At 46.1% G+C, this 19,719-nt stretch overlaps 1 protein-coding gene across 5 annotated transcripts in view; it reads right to left on the minus strand.

Moving 5' to 3' along the window:
* The window catches only part of SERINC5 (serine incorporator 5), a 93,987-nt gene that overhangs the window by 43,791 nt on the left and 30,477 nt on the right, over positions 1–19,719 (minus strand). For all 5 annotated transcript variants that reach the window (XM_060143208.1, XM_060143207.1, XM_060143206.1 and 2 more), the window contains exon 2: positions 12,640–12,807. In XM_060143208.1, coding sequence (XP_059999191.1) covers positions 12,640–12,807 — 168 coding nt within the window. The remainder of the gene's footprint in view (positions 1–12,639; positions 12,808–19,719) is intronic.

Genomic DNA, 19,719 nt, shown 5'->3' on the forward strand with positions numbered 1-19,719 from the left:
GTCAAATACCACCAATGCGATGACAGCGCAGATTGGATTTGCCAACAGTCATCTGCGGCAGTGATCAGAATATTCTCTAGAGCAGATGGGGGCAGAAGCCAGACTGATGGCTGAAGGCTGAGCAGAGGAGACAGTCAGGAGGGCTGGGTAGCAGGCAGAAGTGAACCCAGCAGCCCTTTCACCCCTGCTTTCAAGAAATCTAACTGCAAACATAAGAGTCCAAGCATCATTCTAAAATATATTTATTTACAATTATACAAGCAATACATAATTATATTCTTGTTGCCAAAGATAATGTAAATTATAACAGATACAGATAACTGAATCCCCTTGCCCATCATTACTCCAACCCTAACCTGACTGCTTCCCAGAGGGAATCACTGTCACACTTTCATGTGTATCCTTTTAGGCCCTTTGCTGTGTTATTCCCCTCTCATTACGTCTCACAGATTGTTGCATGTTCAACACATAAATCTGTTTTCATCCTTTTTAACTACTATACAGAAATCCACAACCCAGACCAATCATAATTTAGTTTCTGTGACGCTAGTGGCAGACATTTACATTGTTTCTGAGTTTTCACTCTTATAAACAATGTACAATGGTTAGTTCCCATATTGTGCATGTCTCTCTCTGCACATGTAGAGCATTTAGGAGGACTGACATCCACAAGATGAATACTGAGTCATAAAACTGGTTAAATTTTAACCGACACTGCCAAACTCTCCCCAGGGAGGGTTTCTGAAAACCCTAGGGTTGGGGGGAACAGGGAGAGCAGGAGAGAGGCACAGAGATGCCCACAGAGCCCCCTACACACCCATCTCGGAGCGAGGAAAGTCTCTGCTGCTCCCCCCTAGGGTCAGCACCTCAGTAAGCACTGCCCCCCATAATCAAGAGAAAAGGGGTGGAAACAGGGGGCCCTCTGAGTCCAGAAAACAAATCCACACCTAACCTCAGAGACAAAACTGCAGCTATGGCGGCCTGGACTTTGTTTTAGATGGCAAATACGGTTATTGGCCCACACTCCCTCCCACAGAACGCAGGGTCTGATAGAGAACTCTGTGCCCCCTGAGAGGAACAAGGCCCACTGACAGTTCTCTCTTGAACACAGAGATGCTAAAGTTTCTATTAAGAGGACTAAATGTCTAAACAGGCAGAGCTTTCTAGTCAGACCACTCATCAGTGGGAAGATGTGCTTACGGCCTAAGTGAGCACCAAATCAGCTAGCTTCCTCTTGAACTTGTGAACCCGGAATAGAGTGGTGACATATCAAATGCAAATCCAACTATGCTCATGGCTGTTTTCTGTAAATAATTATTAAAAGCCCAGTGAAAATAGAGTTTACGTGTGTATTCTCCATCCCACACGATATATTATATAACTATACCTAAGCGTCACAGCACAGGGTTTGCTCATTCCCTGACTCATTCATATCTACTATGTACAGGTACTGTTCTAGGATATGGAGATTCAAGCAGCGAATAAAATAGGTTAAAAGATCCATGCTAACAAGGAGCTCCCTTTCTAGTGACATGCTGTACACACAAAGCCTGTGTGCTCTGCTTTATGGATATTTCAGGCATTTTCATGGTTTAATTTCAACTATCCGTGATTTTGCCTTAGGTGGGACACAAGAACCTAATCTCCTCCAAAAGACTGAATCCTACCAAACCTATACCCTCAAGGCTCTGAGAGCCCCTAGTCACTTGTTCCCCAATCCTAGTTCTGAGAACCCGGCCAGGCAGACATTTATTTCAGTTTCTGGTCCAGCATCCTTCCCATTTTACACTGGACCAGGAATTGGGGGCCCCCAGGAGCAAAGCACTGGGGTACCCACACACTCATTCTCTCCATCCCCACTTCTTCCCAGTCACCAAAATGCTTGGCTTGGCTACCTAAGAAGAAGGGCTGATTATTATTATTATTATTATTATTTTTAATTATTATTATTATTATTTTTTAACCTGTGAATGATTTACCACGTATTTCAAAAGGCCAGGAAGAGTAAGACATCATACTGTTGAACGTGTCACACTGAATGTATCCCTACATTGTTCTTGCCTAGTCAACCCAGTACATACGAGCTCACACAGCCCAGTATTTGCAACTTAATCAGGAGCTCCGGTACCCTCAGCACAAAGTTGAGGCCATTCAAGTTTCCCCTTCAGGGAGAAGGGGAGAATAACTGCATATGACAGGCACAGGGCCACTGAGGTCTACCACAGGCCAGTGAAGCAAAGGGCAGAGTGTGGGTCAAATCCAGCTAGCTCCTGTTCATGTAAATAGAGAACAGAGCCACGCTCGTTTGCTGGCATTTTGTTTTGGCTGCAGAGTTGAGTAGTTGCTAAAGACCACAAGGCCCTCACAGCTGAAATGTTTACTAGCTGACTCTTTACAGGAAAAGTTCCCCCGGCCCAGGACTAGGAAGCAGAGCTGAGGAGCTGTGCTGAGCTGCTGCTGAAGCATGAATTAGCATCTCAAAGGCAAATGACAACTGGTGATGACTTACTCTACGGATCGTAAGTCAAAGGAACAGCGGAGACGCGACTGGCGGAACTTGTGCTTTGAGAGAATTAAATCGTACGTCTCCCGTATGTCATTTTCAGAGCTGCAGCTTAAGGATTTTAATTTATCTGCCTGCAAAAAAAAAAAGCTTTGTGGAGGAGGTGGTGGAGGACATGCCTGCGAGTTCAATGCTTTTTTTTTTCTGCAGGTCAGAAACCCGCATAGTAGGAAAAAAACCTCACATCTGTTACACAAACATGGCGTGTAGAACCAAAAATAAAACCCACACTGATGAAAGCCGGCATGTAGAGAGATAATTTTAGACTTAATTTTGAGACTGTATAAACAGCTTCATTGAAATTTAAAAACCACACCCCCCAAATACCCAACCCCCCTTGCGATTAAGCTCAACCCTGCTTTAGAGGGCAACACACTCCAGTCCCTTTTACAAACCTCCTACCTCACCTCGGCTCCCAGTCTCCTATGAGGACGGCTCCCAGTCTCTCATGAGGACGGGGGAAAAAGCACTCCTGAGTTCTAACGTCACCCCAAAGGTCAACAGAAGGGACAGCTGACACCACCGTCTCCAACAGTTGCTAACGGAATTCAGATTTTTTTTTTTTTGCGGTACGCGGGCCTCTCGCTGCTGTGGCCTCTCCTGTTGCGGAGCACAGGCTCCAGACGCGCAGGCTCAGCGGCCATGGCTCGTGGGCCCAGCCGCTCCGCGGCACGTGGGATCTTCCCGGACCGGGACACGAACCTGTGTCCGCTGCATCGGCAGGCGGACTCTCAACCACTGCGCCACCAGGGAAGCCCCAGATTATTTTTAACTATGCAGCCTAACGCTGGGGGCACCTTCTTTATACACTTTCCACCTGAGGCCCAGTTCTCTAAGGACAACTGTATGTTACTCACACCCACACCCCCTGCACCTGCCACACTGCTTGGTACTTACATAGGCAGGAAAGAAAGGAGGGAGGGAGGGAGGAAGGAATCAATTACATGACTTAAAAGATATTTTAAAACATGAACTCAGATTACAGTTTAACCAAGTAACACGATCACCCTTTTAAACTCTGTTATCAAGTATCAAGACTCAACTATTCACAATATTTATATTTCCTGCTCCCAGCGATCTGAGGCTACTGTTGTTTGTGTATTGTGCTATTTGTTCCCTCTGGCTCCAACTTTATAACAGAGCTGTTTCCAACCATAAGCTCTTGTCTGTCCCATTTATCTGCAGAGAGCTGCGTGGTCCCGTCTATGGACAGTTGCTTAACAGGTGCTTTTGATGGTCACAGAAAAAAGGATCAGGAAAACTTCAGTTCTCACATCTTATCATTGTACCCCTCCTACAGTTGGACGGATCCTGAAACAGAGATCCTGTTAACATCTGATGCTCCCCCAAAGCTTCTGGGTAACAGATCCTCCAGACCAAGGACAATAACTATTGTTTCTTGTTTTCTGGCTCCTGGTAAGCTCATTATTACTGGACTAGGATCAAACCTCTTTGTCTTTGGTTCAGACTCAAAAAGGCTCTCAGCAGGGTTTACATTAGTTCAAATCACTGCCTGTAGAACCAGACTATTTCCCACAATCACTCTCCCCGCATTCACTGAGCGCAGGAGGTTGGGGCCTGAGCCATGAGAGAAGCGAGGGATGGGAGGGCTGCAGGGACTGTTTTCTCCAGGTGGTGTTATGCCTGGATGAACTTGAGACCTAAGATAAAACTGTTTGGAAACATGTGTCCCCAGGGTCACCCCAATTTAGAGAGGAGGGGACCCACAAGATTTAAGAGGTGGAACCTCACTGCCAGCACACCCCAGGGAAACTCTGATCAGGCCACAGTGAGAATCTTTCCTCTGTGTTCTACAAAGAACTTGAAGTTCAGTGGCCCAGGCCCACCTTTAACCTCAGAAACACACTCGCTGATACACTGGACACATATAAGGTACAACAGTACAAAGAACTCAGCTGCTGTTCAGAACGAGGACTTTTGAAGAGCATTCTATCTCAGCTGGATTAAAAAAAAAAATACTCCAGACTCAAATAACTGGGTCAGCAATATTTTTTTTGGCGCTAATTCAACACTTGTTCTAACACAAAAGCATAAAATGCCAGCTGAGAATGGAGAGTTCTACTTCCTAGAACTTCAATGCACGATAGCAACACCTGATGCTATGTCTCAGGTACACAGTTCTCCTAACATTCAACCAGTAAAGACCAAGATCAAAACAGGAGCCAGACTTTCCAGCTTCAGCGTGAACACCTGTCATTCTATGCTGCGACAAACTACATGGTGTTCAGGATCAAACTGGAATATTTTTCATTGCTGCTGTTTGTTTACTTTGAAAAGACGGTCACACCAAACACAGCTTGAAGGCAGGTTCTATTTCACATGCAACGCCCATGAATAAATTGGATGGATTTGTGGTTGCCCCTATTTTCTATTTCAGACTAACCATCATCCCTTGAGCCCAGCTTCTGGCTTTACAAAGGGAAGGAGGCACGTGGGGAAGATAAGCTAAGAAAGCCACTGAGGGCCCGAGGTGGTACTATTTCCAGAGGAAATACTTCTCCCTCACCACCAAGTCCAGAAGAAAGACCAGGAATCAAGAGGAAGGATAAGTTTGCTAAGCCTTCTTCTGCTACTTCTGTGAACATCTGAGCAACAGCCGACCCCAGTCGTACAGGCCAGAGAGGCACCCCTGGTCAGGGACCAGCAGTCCTGGGTCCTTGTCCCAGCTCTACCTGGTGTCACGGCCTTGGACAAGCCACCTCACTGCCCTGCGCCACATCCTCTCATCTGTCAAATGAGGGGGGTGGTTAGGGTTATAACAAGATTCTTCCACTTTAAAATAATGTTTTATCCAAATTATACTCTAAAAAGAGAGCAATATTTTCTCTGCATGACACTTAACATCGCATAGTATCTGCTGTCTCTTCACTGGGCAGAACACTTATGAATGGGAGCTGCATCCTTTTTTCCATTTCTTATCTGTTTAACTAGATCCTTTAACTAGTAACTTTGTTTCATGTATTTTTTTTTTTAACCCCCTGTGACTGGCACGGGAACGGGAATGGGAGGGCTTTCCCAAAACCAATACTTACTATAATGCTTTCATATTCCTCATACTGTAGGTTAAAAAAAAGTAGAGTAGCTCGTTACCAAATTTCAGCATCTCTAACATGTTGGATCAAAGCTCTGTCAACTCTAAGAACCACCCAAGTATGGTTAAATGTCACTGTGAACTGACCACAGGGTGTACTCAGGAAAGCATTTTGAAATCTAAGTCGTCTCTAAGGAAAGTAGCTTCTGTGTTCATCTACAGTTGCTACACTGTGGGAACTCCAGAATTTGAAAATGGAGAATCATCTGGGAGACATACAAGTACAAACAGCAACCTCATGGGGTCACCCATGGGGTTAGTTCTCTGGAGAAAGAAGTCTGAGGGGAAGTGAACGTGTGAAGCTAGGGACATGGGGACAACCCAAGTCTAAATAAGACAATTGGAACAGGACATCAAGGAGCCTGGTGGGGTCGAATCAGGACTGCCTGAATGCAGAGTAGAAACCCAACCCTTTTATGACCTGCGTGGGGCAAGTATGTCGTCAGCACTGGACCTAGAAAAAAGGGGGAGAATGGATCTGTCCCCAGCACTGTCCTGAGAAAAGTGTTCCTCAACCAGCAGATAAACATTAGGAATAACCAAAGCTGGAAATGAAAGCACGGCTCAAGAAAGCAGGCAAAGGAAAAGGGCTCAGGCCAGGAGGGAGAAGGGCTCAGGCCAGGAGGTGACCACTACACACGGCGGGGCGGGGGTGGGGTGGGGTGGGGATATGGCCTCGGAACGAGCCTGGCTATAAACAGTCCTCCTTTATTCCATTTTCATCCATCTACTTCCACATAATCTATGTTAATACAGCTAATATACATGAATTTCCCATTACCACATCTCCTTCTCCTTCTAATGAACAGTGAAAATGACTGAGAAATACAGACCAAAGCTAATTTATACATCACCTCTAGGGAATGTGTTGAGAGAGAACTGGATTTTCTGAATAAATAGAGAAAAGTCCTTTAAGCCCATCCTGCTACCTCTGTTCCAGGGGCCTAAATCCACAGTTGGCAGCCTCAACATGCATCCCTGTCCCCCTTCCCTGGCAAACTATGGACTTCATGATAACTGCAGAAATCGCGAGTAGAATACCTACTTAAGATTTTTTTAAAGGGGTGGGGGGAGGTGATGACTGTAACTTGGGAATGTAACTGAAGGAGGGGCAGATTTAGATCCAAGCAGGGTCCCACCTCCACTTAGTCCTGAAACTGAGTGGTTCATTGAGTCCAGTGGACCAAAGTGACCAGAACAGTTTCTAAATAGTCACTTGGATAAAAATGCAAGATTCCAGCGTGCCAAGGGTAGACGAGTCACGGCAGAGACAGGCTTCTCGGGCCCCGGCCTGGGGCTGTGCGTGAAGATCTGCAAAGACCACTCAAGCACATTCAGCAACCTCCCTACCGCTCACCGTCTAGGGTGGGTAAGAAGCCTGGTGTCCATTCTGACATTTACAGCCTTTTCAGAAACTCATGAACTCAAAGAGTTTAAGCTATTTCAGGAGTTTCAAATCCAAATGCTATTCTTGGGGGGCAAGAAGTAAGGGGAAATGTATGGGACCTGATGTAAGTAAACACCCAGTGATGGGGCCTGTGGCGAGCTACAGCATGCTAGCCCCTTCTTGCCAAATGCAAGAAGCAGGCGGCCAAGTGCACATTAAAAAGAGAAAACTCTGCTGGCCAAACAAGAGCCTGTAAGCCAACTTAACAATGGCTGAGCTAGGAGATTTCCAGGTGCACCTGAAGTCTCTGGGTGTATCACTGGCTAGTGGGGGAGGCTGGGGCATCAGGGGTTCTACCAACAAGAGCTGGTTTTCATTAAGTCCAGGGAGAGAATGGAATTCAGAAGCTGCTTTTAAGACACTGAGGAGACTGCAGCCCTCAGCCCCCCTCACCTCTGGGCCCTGTCAGCTCTCGTCCAACCCTCCTCTGAAGCCCACTCTACCCTGCAACATTATCACCCTGTGCTGAAAAGAACGGAAGAGCTCTTCTCATCCAATCATGGGAATGGTTCAATTTCCACATTCTTACTCACTCAGAGGAAAACTGACCCAAACCCACCAGCAGAAAATAATGTATAAAGCAAACCATGTCTCCAAAAGAGATTCAGTAGGAGTACAAACAAAACGTTAACACCTTTTAAAACGACTGAAGGGGGCTTCCCTGGTGGCGCAGTGGTTGAGAGCCCTCCTGCTGATGCAGGGGACACAGGTTCGTGCCCCGGTCCGGGATGATCCCACATGCCGCGGAGCAGCTGGGCCCGTGAGCCATGGCCGCTGAGCCTGCGCGTCCGGAGCCTGTGCTCCGCAACGGGAGAGGCCACAACAGTGAGAGGCCCGCGTACGGCAAAAAACAAACAAACAAACAAACAACTGAAGGAACAAAAAAAGATTGCTACCAAAAACAAACATCATGGGAGATTCTCCTCTCAATACAAGGAATGATTCTTCAAGATTTAAGTTGCAAGCAAAGAAACACACTAAAACAACAACACAAACACGTCTTCCACGATGTGGGAGGTATGTCTTGGTTCTGGAAGAAAAAAAAACAAAAAAAACGCAAAGGTTCAGGTACTACCTACCACCCATGTCAATGCCTCAGAGCAGCCTGGGCACCAAGTGGAATGCGGGATGGAGAAAATGGATTCTTCCACTCAGGAACCTTCAGGGCTCTTCTTCCCTCGGCCTGGCACACAGCTCACAGGAAAGAAGCCCTGAGGGCCACATAGATGCCCTGTCCTCCCTTTTCCAATGCAGGCTTAGTCTTAGGGGCTCCTGTCCCACAGGAAACAAGAAGAGCCTTCCCTTCTCCTCCCTCCCCAAATGCCCGCGCAGCTTCCTAGGACGCCCAAACTCAAAGTGTCATCGTTGGTCTCCACACAGAAGTTACACCTGGATTTAGTGGTGCCGGTCAGGAGGCTTAAATCTCTCGCCCATTTTGTGGTTGCCGTTCTACATTCTAAAATGGATTTTTAATCCCCACAAGCATCAAATATCTCAAGACTGTTCCTGCGTGAATTACATGGTCACTGACAAGAATGACCTGCAATAAAATGGCTGGTATGTTTTGAGATGGGAAAAATGCTCCAGGAGAAGACAGAAATCGCGTCCCATTCAACCAGCACAGCAGAGCCGAAGTTCTCACGGGAAAGAGGAGTTTCCCGAGAGGGATGAGGCGGGACGAAGTCTGGCCCAGCAGCCCTTTGCAGTTCCCTCTCGCTCAAACTACAACACAGGCCGCATTGGGAAGCCAAGGCAAAAACTGAAAACAACTGAAAAGGTGCTGCCTTGTGTTCAAAATCCGCACACCAAAGGCCACGTGGCTCCGGACGGAGCCCTGGCCACTGCACAGGAAGGCAAGGATGCCGGGTAGGAGGCAACTGCGCTCTCCCATCTGGGCTGTTACAAGGATGCGTGCTTCCCCTCTTCCTGTCACACCCTTAACCATTTCCCCAGGCCAACGAGGAGGGAGGACTGCAGCAGAAGCCCAGTGTGCATCCCCCAAGGGACCTTTCAGCGCTTGCCCTCAAGCACCGCCTGAGGGTGAGGCCAGCCTCTATTCTATAGGCCCAGAAACTTGGCGACCAGTTGGCTGGCCCCCTGTGAGGCCTTAGAGATGGGAAACTGTTGGTTTCACCCGCAGGGGCCTCATTCCCTATTCAGGAAGCCCAGCCAAACCATTTTCAAATCAGTACCTTCAGGGAACAGGCAGAGAAACATTTACAAGAGCCTCGGTGAGGCCTCGGGGTTGCTCCTTCCCTCTCTCCCTCCCTTCCTCCTTCCCTCTGCTCTGACCCCAAGTCACACTGCACACACACCGCTGCTGGGCTCACCTCCCTGAGTATCTCGGCCTGTTTCTATGACAACAGCCTCCTACTCAAGAATCTATAATGGCTTCCCACTTGCCACAAGACCACGGCCAAATGCCTCACCTTAGCACTGAGATTCCTGCAAGTCATTCTACCTGCCCATGTTTCCTCCCTTCTACACATGTGTTGTCCTTATTCTACCTACAGAGCCTAGTCGCTAAGAACTCAGTCAGCCTGGATTCAAATCCCAACTCCACCACTTAGAGCTGGAGACCTTGGGTAAGGTACTTAAATGACTCAGTACCTCAGTTTCCTCATCTGTAGAGCAGGGATAATACTGCTCAGGTGAGTACAGTGGTCATGAACTGAGATGATAATGTAAAATGCCTAGAATAAAACCTGGTACATGGTATCACCCAACAGATATTAGCAATTGAAATATTCATTATTATCACACAAGTCACTTCTTCCACGAAGCCTTCCCTAGCAACACCAGTCAACACCTTCTGTTTCTCTTCTTTCTTTTCTTTTTTTTTAAATCTTCTGTTTCTTAAACGTTCTGTGAACAGTCAGATACTGACTGGAGTTGTTAGGGACTGTTCCATGAGGCAGGTTACTTGGATGGTAATCAAATGTTAAAATTATTATTATTAAAGTCATATCCTAAAATAGGTCCTGTGGTTCCCAAATTATCTTTACCTCCAGTAACAATGTTTCTGATGGGTTCATCTCTAAGAGGTACTATACATTTGTAGTTTCAGATTATGTTTCTGGGATCCAAAGCCTAATTCCACGGAGACTGAAAGCTTCTTAAGAGCACCATGGACACACTGGCAGTTCCTATCACAGTGACACGCTGGGGCCTTTTTTTTAAATTTTTCCTTCCTTCCTTCCTTCCTTCCTTCCTTCCTTCCTTCCTTCCTTCCTTCCTCCCTCCCTCCTTCCTTCCTTCTTTATTTATGGCTGTGTTGGGTCTTCGTTGCTGCATGTGGGCTTTCTCTAGCTGCGGCGAGTGGCGGCTACTCTTCGTCACCATGTGCGGGCTTCTCATTGTCGTGGCTTCTCTTGTTGCGGAGCACGGGCTCTAGGCGTGCGATCTTCAGTAGTTGTGGTACGTGGGCTCAGCAGTTGTGGCTCACGGGCTCTAGAGCGCAGGCTCAGTAGTTGTGGAACACGGGCTTAGTTGCTCCGCGGCATGTGGGATCGTACCAGACCAGGGCTCGAACCCGTGTCCCCTGCATTGGCAGGCGGATTCTTAACCACTTCGCCACCATGGAAGCCCCACACTGGGTCCTTAAGCCAATGCTTGTTCATTTAAAAAGAGAATATTAAGTTACCTGAAAAGCTAAGGTAAGAAGTGGGAGATTAAACAGACCTTCAGAATAAGAGTTAAAATCTACCCTTTCAAGTATTCCTCCTCTCAAACTTCTTGTCACAAACATTTAAGATTAAACTAAGTTAAGAAGAAGAGAAGAGTGGAAAACACCACCGAGATGGAGTAGGACCTGGTGTAGACGAACAAGGCAGCCTTAGCCCTTGGTCTCCCTGCCTCCAAACTTCCACAGCACTTCACGCATGCTCTCATAAGACACAACTTCTACCTGGTTTTAAGCCTCAGAAGACTTCATACCTGTCTCTGGGTTAGAAGCTCCTTTTCTCTCAAGTTTGAATGACCCATGGCTCCCATGCAGGGCCTTACTGAACAGAGATCCACTGTTTAAAGCAATCAGAGGAGAATCTAAACTTCACAAGTTTTCACATTAGTTCCAGTATATTCCAGATCATACCACCACAGTTATAAAAGCATTACCCAACAGAAAGCTTCAAAGGGACTACTTTAACGGATAAGAATATAACAAGTGCTTCTAAAAACATGATTGTTCTGAAGCCCTTGAGTGCATTTAAAACAGTCTGCAGTTTCAGCATAAGGTTGGGGAGAACAAACAGTTCCTCAGGAGTTGCTCCTGGCGATGCCATCTCCAGGCTTCCAGTAGGGCACTGCCCTGACCTTGCCCCCCCACCACTCTGCTGGCCCCAGGAAGATGCAGTGCTCAGCACTAAGGCTGTGGGGCAAATGGGGTCTGGCTGGCGAGCCTTTCTTCTCCCGCTTTCCCTCCGAGGAGAGCTGCCCCCAGAGAACACACCTGCAGCTCTTCCCAGCAAACTGTGCCCCTGCAGAGGAAGTGCTCCCTGGCTCAGGTGGGGTCCCCAGATGGGTTGTCTAACTCATTTTTGGGTTCAGTAGTAGGAAGACCACTTCCTTGCAGATATGAGCCACAATGTCTTACATCAACTTCTGGGGGGATAAAGGCAATGTTTGGCATCTACCCGCTGAAATTGTAGTCTTTTTTGTCAATTTGTTCAAAACCTCAGAGCGGAAGGATGGTGTTATTTATTGGGCGCCCTCAGAACCCCCAACACCTCCCCCCATAATCAGGCCTACTATGAGGAAATTCCAGAAAAAGGCCCTATCTGTGTCTCTATCAGCATCATGTACCAGGGATACCTTTGTAGACACTGCCCAGGAAATGGCTGGAAGCAAATCCATCCCTCACCCCTGGAGACACCCACCCCACAAGTGACATGTCCAGAAAAGTAAAACTTGCCCAATAGCCCACTCCTCATTACCTGTGGGATTATGTAGGCTTTACCATACTGGCTACATTAAGTGTTTATATATAACAGCTGCTACCAGAGACACTGGCAGACAGCCTTAGGACAAGGGAAGAGTACAAAGGTCTGTAAGAAAAGACTACACATCTAATCAGGAACGGCCATCAACAGGGCTAAGATGGGACTTCCCTGGCGGTCCAGTGGCTAAGACTCCGTGCTTCCACTGCAGGGGGCGTGGGTTTGATCCCTGGTTAGGGAACTAAGATCAGGGAACCAAGATCCTGCATGCCATACGGCATGGCCAAAAAGGAAAAAAGACAAACAATAAAAAAACCCCAAAATGAAGCCAAGACAACACACACAATCTTCTGCACCAAAAGCATCAGATGGCATCTGTCCTTCTACTAAAGATAGAGATGGTGAAGGGTTCTCCCACTTGGAAGGAAAGCACTGAAGAGGCTTCAGGGAAGTTTAGGGAGAGCGGGTATAACCCTAAACCACCCTGGGGTGGGTGGGCCCCATCCTCTAAACTGAATGTTTCCCACACACCCTCATCAACCGTTCATCAGCAGTAGGAAGAGGTGAAGGGCTGACTTACATGCTCCCTCATCCCGTTGGCCACGGTGTTGGACATCATGATGCAGCAGATGATGACGACCAGGATGAAGTAGAGCGCGTACATGAAGCGGGTGCTCCGGGACTGGCGGATCTTGGGGCAGCAGCCGCAGCAGTAGGAGCAGCCAGCATTCCCACAGCAGCAGGCCAACTAGGAAAGGAACACAAAACATCCTCTCAGAGCCTCTCCTTCACAAACCTGCTTACCCCAGACCTCTGCAGGTGAGCTACCGTTCTTCCAAGGCGTCCTGCCCATAGGACATGTGTGAACAGTTGAGTGCGTGAACAAAGTTTTCGCCAGAATTGGTCTGACATTGTCTTTAATAAACATGATGGCTTGGGAGATGCCCAATACTTAAACAGAAAAGGCACACTTCACCTGAAGCACTGTCATCACTCTTAGACAAAAACCAATTGGTGAAGAGCAAGAAGCCAAGAACTAGAAAAAGGACTAAGTGAAGTGGGAAGGACGGGAATACCAAGAAGTTGGGCCCAAGAAAGGGACCTGTCAAAATCCATGAGCCAAAGAATGAACTGCATGGGCGGGGGCGGGGGCGGGGGGGGGTAACTTGAAGCACAAAAGGCACAGGTGCCTCTTACATGTGTGTTGTTGACCACAGCTTCACGCCCCTAAGGGTAGGCCTTAGGCTAATGAGTGGGGCAGGATTGGGCTTTACTGGTCAATGCAACCAGACATAATTTTATTTGAGAATATTAAATAAAATAGGGGATTAAGTTTTCAGGTTTGGGTCTGGTGTTAATTTTTTTCTTCTTCTTAAAGAGCTTGTTTTTTTTAGAGTAGTTTTAGGTTCATGATAAAACTGAGGGGAAGGCACAGAGATTTTCCATATGGCCCCTACTCCTACACAGGTATAGCCTCCCCCGTTATCAATATCAGTCACCAGAACTGTACATTTTGGGTTCACTCTCGGTGTCGTATATTGAACAGGTTTAGATAAATGTATAATGACATATATGCAACATTATGTATCAGAGTATTTTCACTGCCCTAAAAGGAAACTAGATCTTTAGTAAGCCTGGGTTTGGGCCCTGGCTCTGCCACCTACCAGCTATGAGCGTTTTCAAGACTCAGACTCCTCATTTTTTTTGCGGTACGCGGGCCTCTCACTGCTGCGGCCTCTCCCGTTGCGGAGCACAGGCTCCGGATGGGCAGGCTCAGCGGCCATGGCTCACGGGCCCAGCCGCTCTGCGGCATGTGGGATCTTCCCAGACCGGGGCACGAACCCGTGTCCCCTGCATTGGCAGGTGGACTCTCAACCACTGCGCCACCAGGGAAGCCCCAGATTCCTCATTTTTTAAAGTGAGGGTGCTAACAGTACTTAGTGTACTTGGTGGTCTCTTGAACAACCTAATCAGACACACCTGGTGTTAGGGAGGGATATCCGTTTAGCAAATAGGGTATAATACAAAAGAGATTACCATAAACCACGAATAACAACCAAACCTACATGTATTAACACTATACATAAAACCTAACAATGCAATCTCTTGATAATTATTTAGCAGGAAGTTCAGAGCTTTGCATGGCTTCAAAACAAGCATCAATTAGAAGGCTACACTATAAACATCACTTACAGTGAGAAGAGATCACAGGTGTAAGACCACAACAGGTTATAATCATAATGACGTTAGGACAGATCTTAGAAACATACACATTTCCCAAGATATTTCATCTACTTCATGGAACCCCCATTGTTGGAGCCCTTTGTCATTCTGTACTATTTCATTACTTAAAATTTCTTTATGTACTCTCTCCATCTTACCTTCAGTTTTCTAAGCCATTTTTCTCAAGACTCTTCTTGCCTCAGAGGCTGGGACTGCTCTGCAAGACAAGCTATTCTATCAGGCTAAGCTAACAGATCACATAAGTGGGATCCTAACACTGCTGCCTGTGTGGTGTTCGTACAGGCCACCTTCCTTTACAGTTCACTCATCCATATTCTCTGTCCCCGATTTTACTGATCCCTTTCCACTCATATGCCCCAGTTTTTCTTTCCTCTCCCTCCCCGGCTCCCTCTTCTCCGCTCCCACTGGCTTAGTTGGCTTCTGACCCAGACCCGCCTCCCTCCTCCTCTGCCTGCCAAATTCTTTCCAAACTGCCTCATTCAACGGTTGCTAACTCTTTAAGCTCTATGGTCTTAGATAACCAGTTTTACTGTATTTCAAATGTGATCAAATATTTATCCTATCTGGAAAAAGAAATACTTAGAAGCAGTTGATACATCCTATGAGAGAACTTACCCATAGCAGAATCAACATTTACACTTACTATCTCCACAGAGGGGAAAAATGAGCACATACAGACATAATGTCAGCCTAATGGGTCATTTAAAGACAAATAGTGACAGAGGAATGTGATCATGGAAAACGTGAAGAGAAAATCACATTGGTTTAATCCTACTCTGTCATTAAAGTCATGTGTCATTGTACGGATCTAATTTTTTAAACTCTCCTTATTTTTCACTTTCACCCTACATGTGGTGCTATGATATTTATGTGTGTATACATATATACAGACAAGTGTACATACATACACACATGCCTAATATTAGAATCAAAGAGCACTTCTCTACTAGCCTAAAAGTTATTTATGAAAGCAAACTATGCCAATCACCAATACCATAGTACAAGTGCCTTATCTTAAGCTAAACGCTGATACGGAAGTGGAAATTCAAAACAGCATCCACACAAGCAATGTTATGTTAGCAGTGAGGAAAATCTCACAGCCCTGCTGACTTACTACTTCTTCCCAGAAGAGCATAATTTAGAATAAAATGGGTTTACCTTTTATTCCTTGCCACTTACAGCTTTATTACTGTGAACATGTCACTCCCCACTCTTCACCCTTAAAACTGGAGAAAGCAACTCCTGGCCAACCTAACTTCGGGGGCTGTCACAAGCTTGGAGAGAAGTGCCTCTGTCTTGTTACCCCCGACTCCAGAGGACCTAAACATTTTACTGAACAAGTCAAGGTATAAAAAACAAAGGTAGAATGGACAATACCAAGAGTGAACCCTAATGTAAACTATGGACTTTAAATAATAATGATGTGTCCATGTAGGTTCACTGGTTGTAACAAATGTACCACTCTGGCGAGGGACGTGAATAATGCGGAAAGCTGTGCGTGTGTAGGGGCAGAGGGTATACGGTAAATCTCTGTACCTTCCTCTCAATTTTGCTGTGAACCTAAAATATCTCTTAAAAATAAAGTCTATCAAAAAACAAACAACAACATATGAACAAAACAGTGCCCATCAATGGCTCAATAAATGATGAATGAATAATATATGATAAAGTCCTAACAGCAACACTCCTCAAACAAAAGGGCTGGCAATCCCACTCCACAGGGCCAAGGGCACAAGTCATGTGCTGCACTCTGAATTTCTCACACCCACATTGTATCACAAAGAGTTCATTATTAAGGGCTTTAATTTGTAGATACTGCACACAATCTTTTTCCACAAGAAATCAGTAGACATTCAAGAGGGACCCAGGACAATCTTTTGGGAGGACGATGCTTACAATTCTTCTAGAAGTTCATCCTGCAGGTATACTTACACAAGAGCACAGAGATTTAGGTATAAGGTTGTTCATTAAAAGCATAAAAACGGGGACTTCCCTGGTGGCGCAGTGGTTAAGAATCCGCCTGCCAATGCAGGGGACACGGGTTCGATCCCTGATCTGGGAAGATCCCACATGCCGCAGAGCAACTAAGCCCGTGCACCACAACTACTGAGCCTGTACTCTAGAGGCCACGAGCCACAACTACTGAGCCCATGTGCCACAACTACTGAAGCCTGCACGCCTAGAGCCCATGCTCCGCAACGAGAAGCAACCGCAAAGAGAAGCCTGCGCACCGTAATGAAGAGTAGCCCCTACTCACCACAACTAGAGAAAGCCTGCTCGCAGCAATGAAGACCCAACGTAGCCAAAGATAAATAAAATTAAAAAAGAAAAAAAGCATAAAAAAGGTCTTATTCTCCAGCTACACAGGGGCAAAATAAATGAATTATGGACTATCCATACAATAGGACATAGTTTAAAAGAATAAGTCAGTGTTATGGGCTGAACTGTGTCCCTGCCCCTGCCCCTCCAGTCATATGTTGGAAATCCTAACCCCCTGTATCTCCAAACATGACTTCATTTAAACAGATGGCCTTTTAAGAGGTAGTTAAGATTCAATAAGGTCACTGGGGTGGACCCTAATCCAATATGACTGGTGTCCTTGTAAGAAGAAGAGATTAGGACACAGAGACACACGGAAAGAAGACCATGTGAAGACACAGGGAGAAGACAGCCATCTACAAGTTAAGGAGAGAAGCCTCCTTAATCTCGGGCTTCTAGCTCCCAGATCTGAGAGAAATTAAATTTCTGTTGTTTACACTACTTGGTCTGTGGTACTTGGGTTATGACAGCTCCAGCAAACGAAGACAGCCAGTATGCCCGGATATTTTATACATACGCATATCTGTACGTGGGGAATATGTGTGTGGACACAAAGACCGCTAACATCGATCACCTGGGCCTAGATGAGTGGGCCTAGATGTGGGGAGGAGACTAAGACAGCCATGTCTCACTGTTTTGCTCTCCTGTCTGGGTTTTTACCATGTGCATGTATTACTCTCGTGATCAGAAAAAGAAAACGGACTATTTAAGAAAAGTAACTAAGTTTCAAGATAATGATACAGAAGTATTTGCAGTGTGGTATTGACTTGTGTGTTTTCTTCCTTTCTGAAGAAACTTTCCCTCCCCCAAATATACTGAAAGAGAAAAATTTCAAAGAGCCGTTCACACCCTCTATCTAACTTCCTTTGCAATAGCAACAGCATGAATAGCAAAGGCTTTTCTAAATAGAAGGTGCTTTGTCCTTGCCGGGGCAGAGTCCAAATGAAAGGATTAGCCAGCCTCTTGCTACCTGGAGCTGGGCCTCCCCCTTAGTGTTAGTTTTCTTCTCCCGTCTAAGGTGCGTGCGCTCGTGCGCGTGTGCACACACACACACTACCAAAACCACAGTAAATAAATACACACTCTCCTTGTCCTCCCACTGGCCTTGGGCTGACAGTTCTTCTAAGGACTGATGCCAGGCACGTGAGGAAGTGATCACAGAAGCGAAACATGAGCTAGGGCTGGTAGTAACTTCCGGGTTCTTTTGTTAAACTAAAAAGCACAATTCCTTTATTACCTAGAATTCCCTGCTGACAACACCACCAATTGGAAATAGCAAAGAATCAGGAAGAAAGCCAAAGAGACGTCATAGAATCAGCACAAACACATGCTCATGTATCTTGTGAGAGTTCCCCTCTTCCTCCCTCAGGTCTTTTTTTCACAGTTCCAACAGGCTTGCTTAAGTCCACTGGTGGGAAGAGTACAGGTCTGAGAACCAGAAGGCCTGGATTCTAACTCTGTGCAGCTCTGGGTCTTGGTTTTCCTCACTTGCACATTGAAGGAGCCTCGGCAGATGACAGAGGATAGGTAAACAGGTTTCATCTGACGCTCAACTCATTGGCAGTGGCGGTCCTGAGGTAGGTTTTAAGGCTGAATGTCTCAATCCACAGGGAAAATGCAAGGACCAATGAGCACCATGTGCATGGTGGCACCCATGCTACAGTCTGTTCATCCCTGTAAGAGGTGATCTGATTGATCCCTACCATCCACAAGTTCTTAGATGTTGAAAAATGACCTGCAAGAGGCAAACACACTGGGTTAAACCCAAAGCAAGGAGAGAGAGAAAAATCAATCAGAAAGGGAAGAATTAAAAAGTGGAGCAGTCAAAAGCTCTTCAAGCAGGCGCAGGTTCTATGAGCATCACCCCACTGCTTCCTGGGCTACATTCTGCGATGTTCAGCTCCCGCGGCAGTGAGATAACTCAAATTCATCATAATGACTCAGGCACCCCATTAACTCGGGTTCCCTTCGTTCCACTTAGGAAGGCAAATGAGTTGCGTAGGACACTTCTGTCGCAAGAATCACTGCAAACACAGATCACATTTTTTTCAGTTCCAATGCTTTAGTTTGGGGGAATGTAAATCCCTCAGCAAAGCGGAAAACATTCATTCATTCAGACTTATTCCTTGAGAACTCTGGACAGCCTAGTTGGCTTTAGCACGTCAAAACTAAGTTGAAACTGCAAAAGGAAAGATTGCTTCAAACCTGACACGGACCTTCATTCAGTCCCTTTTCCTGACTTGGAAATGCAGGAGCCCTAGCAGAACTGAGGAAAGACCTTAGAGATTTTTTGTTAACTACAATAATTACAATATTGTCCCTTAATACATGGCGAGGAGGCGGGGCAGCAGTAAGGAAGTTCCTAAAAAACTGAAGTTGTTGAAGCTGCTGGAAGCAGAACCCAGGTGTTCCTGTGCAAGCTGGGGGGTGGGGGGGCGTTAATACCAAGGAAAGAGAAGAAAAACACACAAGAAATAAAACCAGGTTCAGAATATTTTATTAAAGTGAACGGTGCTATCTTTTAATTTCCATTTCCACATCTTTGGGTAACACACAATACTACTCATGCCATGTCACAGCCCACTTTCCTTCCTTCTCCTTTGAGGTTTTAGGATTATCTATGAATCACCAGCGGTCAGCAGAGAGGTAAGGAACAACTGATTCTACTTTGATAGCAGTATTTATTTAAATTCTGGACTACACAACCAATATTTTGCACCTCATTCTCCTCACTAGATGCTCAGAAACAGCCTCCCACTGAGCTTATACAGGCCTTTTCCTCCACTACAGTCAGGAGGCAGAGGCAGTGGTAAATAGCAACTCTTGCCACCGTGGTGCCACGTGCTGCCCTTTACCGGTAGCTATACGAGAGAATGATGCGACTTGAAAGCTGGGAGAACAAGAACACACAATTCCTCTGCTCAATAAAGGCGTATCTTACTGCACAAGAAATACAGGTGGCAGGTAGTCGCTAATTCACAAAAGGATTGTGTTTTAGAAACCTCAACACATATTATACATGTGTTAGTAAGTTGGTTTGTTTGGAGCTTACAGTGGATTTCTCCCACACAAAAGAATATAGGGGAACCTAGTAAAG

Source organism: Lagenorhynchus albirostris, chromosome 3 (genome assembly GCF_949774975.1).
Source record: "Lagenorhynchus albirostris chromosome 3, mLagAlb1.1, whole genome shotgun sequence".
NCBI classification, from domain to species: Eukaryota; Metazoa; Chordata; class Mammalia; order Artiodactyla; family Delphinidae; genus Lagenorhynchus; species Lagenorhynchus albirostris.